Below are 4,298 nucleotides of genomic sequence, written 5' to 3'. Positions count from 1 at the left end.
ACTCTCCCCTTCCCTCCTCCCCCCCCTCGATCTAGGGCTTTTTCTCTTTACTGCGAATTTTGTTGGTGAGCGATCAATGCGCGACGATTGATCCGAAATTTGATTGATCTCTTCTTCGTTTACTCCTAGACCGTGAATGATGTGTTGGTGGGAGTTACGTCGGCGGGCCTTTCTCGCTACCTCAGCAGGAAATTTGGTGAGTACAAGGTGTTCGACGTAATTACAGTGTTGAATCTTGTGATAATCCCTGTATTTTTGTTTTGTTTTGATAATGCAATTTAGTCCTCATCACAGCTTTTCTCCATCTCGCTCTAATAGATAGTTCCCTGATCTCACACAATCTTTGCAGCGCCATCATTGGTTTCAATTTGTAGGTCGTATGAACTCGCCATGTGAATAACAATAATATGCAGGAGTGACGATTTTATCGACAATTTGTGTATTCGACATGACTGAACATTCGATAATTCTATCGGTCACGCGTTCTGCGCAGACACTGATTAATCTTTTTAGTGAAAAATTTAAGGATCAAATCATAATTTGTGAAAAGTTCGGTAACTAGCTGTGTATGTTTAATCTTACTTTTACTGCTAGTTTGCTCTTCTTCGTCTTCTCTTCTTCTTCGTGTGATTGCAAATTTTGCTATGTAATTGTTCCGTATGTGAAACAGATGACAGAAAAAAGAGAGAAAAACTGCTAGCGAACCTTCGAGTGAGATCGACACTACTCGTCAATGTTCGACCTACAGCAGGGATCCATGAAAGTGCTTTACCTTCTCACTAAACCTACATTTTCTTTTTCCTTTTTTAGGTTATAATGGGATCTTTAGAACTAATCATTATTGTTTATACAATATAAGTAGGATTTGACGGAGATGATGAAGAGGGCGAAGGATGGGCCGAAATGGGGGAATTGGATCGTGCGACATCTCCAAGGATATGTAGTAAATATTGCAGAAAAATAAACCTATGCATGATACAAGGTAAGTTACAAGGAACAATACGCTTTGGAAAAATATTTAGGGCCAAGTCGTAATACGCCAAAAGGTCAGAAACCTAAGGAGCTATCGCTCGGCATTGAACCCCTTAAAGATGGACCTTTCAATTCATGCAATTCTCAATAGAAGATCCATTACGAACAGTGAATTCTCAATAGAAGAAGGTTAACTGTATCAAGAAGATCCATTACGAACAGTGAATTCTCAATAGAAAAAGGTTATAGTTGTCGGAGAGAAAGGAAGGTTTGCGCAAATCCAGAGTCAATGTTTCAGGATGACTCTTTTCTCGAGAGAACGCATCGTCTTGTAAAAAGTATTCGGACTACAACAAAAGGAAAAAAAATGGTCGCATTGTTTTGTTAGAGGAAAACGTAAGCAGCAACACCATTGAAGTTCCTACAGCGGCGGAGGAGGCACGCGTCGGACCGGTTCGAGTGGCTTCTTGTAGAAGATTTTTAGCGATAGGACAGGGGGTCTTCAAGGGAACGAGATGCGATCCACCTTCTTCTTCTTTTCCTCCTTTTTGAAGAAGATGTAGATTGGAAATGTCATCGGCGACTGAGGATCAGAAACAATTTTAGGTAAATCCTTACTATCCAATTTAGGATGATCGCATTATCCTTTGTTAAAAGCATGTTCGGCGAGTTCGTTCATCTTGCCAACGCTTGGTAAGATATTGAAAGCCTCGGTGGCGGTGGCGGTGACGGCCCTCTGATCCGCGGCGGCGGCGCAGCCCCCCTTCTCGGGGATGAGAGGACGATAGTCTCAGTTTCCCGCGATCACGAGTGCTCAAAATGAAATTACCTAAAATTGTTTTTAAAAATTTCAATATCTTACCAAGTGTTGGCAAGATGAACGAACTCGCCGAACATGCTTTTAACAAAGGATAATGCGATCATCCTAAATTGGATAGTAAGGATTACCTAAAATTGTTTCTGATCCTCAGCCGCCGATGGCATTTCCAATCCACATCTTCTTCAAAAAAGAGGAGAAAAAGAAGAAGGTGGATCGCATCTCATTCCCCCGAAGACCCTCTGTCCTATCGCTAAAAATCAGCTACAAGAAGCCACTCGAACCGGTCCGACGCGTGCCTCCTCCGCCGCTGTAGGAACTTTAATGGTGTTGCCGCTTACGTTTTCCTCTAACAAAGCAATGCGACCATTTTTTTTTACTTTTGTTGTAGTCCGAATACTTTTTACAAGACGATGCGGTCTCTCGAAAAAAGAGTCACCCTGAAATATTGACTCTGGATTTGCGCAAACCTTCCTTTCTCTCCGACAACTATAACCTTTTTTTATTGAGAATTCACTGTTCGTAATTGATCTTCTTGATACTGTTAACCTTCTTCTATTGAAAATTCACTGTTCGTAATGGATCTTCTATTGAGAATTGCATGAATTGAAAGGTCCATCTTTAAGAGGTTCAATACCGAGCGATAGCTCCTTAGGTTTCTGACCTTTTGGCGTATTACGACTTGGCCCTAAATGTTTCTCCAAAGCGTATTGTTCCTTATAACTTACCTTGTATCATGCATAGATTTATTTTTCTGCAATATTTACTACATATCCTTCGAGATGTCGCACGATCCAATTCCCCCATTTCGGCCCATCCTTCGCCCTCTTCATCATCTCCGCCAAATCCTACTTATATTGAATAAACAATAATGATTAGTTCTAAAGATCCCATTATAACCTAAAAAAGGAAAAAGAAAATTTAGGTTTAGTGAGAAGGTAAAGCACTTGCATGAATCCCTACTGTAGATCGAACATTGACGAGTAGTGTCGATCTCACTCGAAGGTTCGCTAGCAGTTTTTCTCTCTTTTTCCCGTCATCTGTTTCACATGCGGAACAATTACATAGCAAAATTTGCAATCACACGAAGAAGCAGAGAAGACGAAGAAGAGCAAACTAGCAGTAAAAGTAAGATTAAACATACACAGCTAGTTACTGAACTTTTCACAAATTATGATTTGATCCTTAAATTTTTCACTAAAAAGATTAATCAGTGTCTGCGCAGAACGCGTGACCGATAGAATTATCGAATGTTCAATCACGTCGAATGCACAAATTGTCGATAAAATCGTCACTTCTGCATATTATTGTTATTCACATGGCGAGTTCATACGACCTACAAATTGAAACCAATGATGGCGCTGCAAAAATTGTGTGAGATCAGGAAACTATCTATTAGAGCGAGATGGAGAAAAGCTGTGATGAAGACTAAATTGTATTATCAAAACAAAACAAAACAAAACAAAAAATACAGGGATTATCACAAGATTCAACACTAGTAATTACGTCGAACACCTGTACTCACCAAATTTCCTGCTGAGGTAGCGAGAAAGGCCCGCCGACGTAACTCCCACCAACACATTATTCACGGTCTAGGAGTAAACGAAGAAGAGATCAATCAAATTTCGGATCAATCGCCGCGCATTGATCGCTCACCAACAAAATTCGCAGTAAAGAGAAAAAGCCCTAGATCGAGAGAGGGGGGGCGGGGAGGAGGGAAGGGGAGAGCGCTCACGCAGCCCATGGCGTTCTTGACGCGCTTGACGTCGTCGAAGCTGGTGGTGCGGTGGACGAAACGCTTGCGGCGGCGGCCGACGCCGCGCGAGTCCCCGGGGGGCAAGGGCGGGGCCTTGAGCGGCGTGGGCGAGTCGGCGAGGAACGCGGCGGTGGCGGCGAAGAGCGCGGGGTCGACGAGGGTGTGCCACGCCATGGCGAGTAGGGACCAGAGTCAGAGGAGGAGGCCATGGCGAGGGCGAGGGCGCGGGGTGGCGGAGGGAAGGGAGGGGAGGGCGGAGGGGTCGCCGGAGTGGCGGGTGCAGGCGAGGAGGAGGGAGGTGAGGGAGGCGCCGTCGCCGAGGGAGTGGTGGGCTCGGAGCAACATACCCTTTCTTATCAATCTGTAAAGCAACACCAGTAATCTGCAATGTGAAGTATAAAGAGACTCGCTCTACTATCGTAAGGCAATCAGCAGAGGAAATAGCAAACTTAAGAGATGGTCGGCAAGGGCTTTAGACCGTCCAAATCTCTTATCTTTTTTCCTTCACATCATCATTGCCTCAAAAGGCATTTCAAGAACTAACATTCGATAAGTACCAAAACAAAGAAGAGGGAAAGAAGTATAGAAAGGTCAATCTCTAACATCTATAATACTTATCACCTCTACCTATTTCCCTGCTGATAAACTGTGTTGTTCAAATTCTGTAAATACCTTTCCTAATCTCCTTACTTCTAATTTGATTATAGCTTAGTTTGATGCTTGATTAATGCTTGATGAAGAGATGTTGGTATT

The 4,298-nt window shown here is 43.2% G+C and overlaps 1 protein-coding gene across 1 annotated transcript; it reads right to left on the bottom strand.

Annotated features, from left to right (window-relative positions):
* Positions 1 to 6: 6 nt before the first annotated feature.
* LOC109705393 (O-acyltransferase WSD1-like) lies at positions 7 to 3,843 on the bottom strand. Its single transcript, XM_020226124.1, has 4 exons — positions 3,525 to 3,843; positions 3,315 to 3,381; positions 2,741 to 2,829; positions 7 to 2,637 (listed from the first exon to the last, which is right to left on the bottom strand). The coding sequence occupies exons 1-4, from the start codon at positions 3,717 to 3,719 to the stop codon at positions 2,536 to 2,538; spliced, it is 453 nt and encodes a 150-aa protein (XP_020081713.1). The 5' UTR covers positions 3,720 to 3,843; the 3' UTR covers positions 7 to 2,535.
* Between the last annotated feature and the right edge of the window lie 455 nt (positions 3,844 to 4,298).

Source organism: Ananas comosus, unplaced genomic scaffold (genome assembly GCF_001540865.1).
Source record: "Ananas comosus cultivar F153 unplaced genomic scaffold, ASM154086v1, whole genome shotgun sequence".
NCBI lineage: Eukaryota > Viridiplantae > Streptophyta > Magnoliopsida > Poales > Bromeliaceae > Ananas > Ananas comosus.
This window is presented reverse-complemented; position numbering and strand designations above follow the sequence as displayed.

Coding starts and splice junctions, on each gene's coding strand:
- LOC109705393 (XM_020226124.1), bottom strand. CDS start 3,719: ATGGCGTGGCACACCCTCGTCGACCCCGCGCTCTTCGCCGCCACCGCC. Junction 3,382..3,524: donor TCAAGAACGCCATGGGCTGC/GTGAGCGCTCTC, acceptor GTTTACTCCTAG/ACCGTGAATAATGTGTTGGT. Junction 2,830..3,314: donor CTACCTCAGCAGGAAATTTG/GTGAGTACAGGT, acceptor CATGTGAAACAG/ATGACGGGAAAAAGAGAGAA.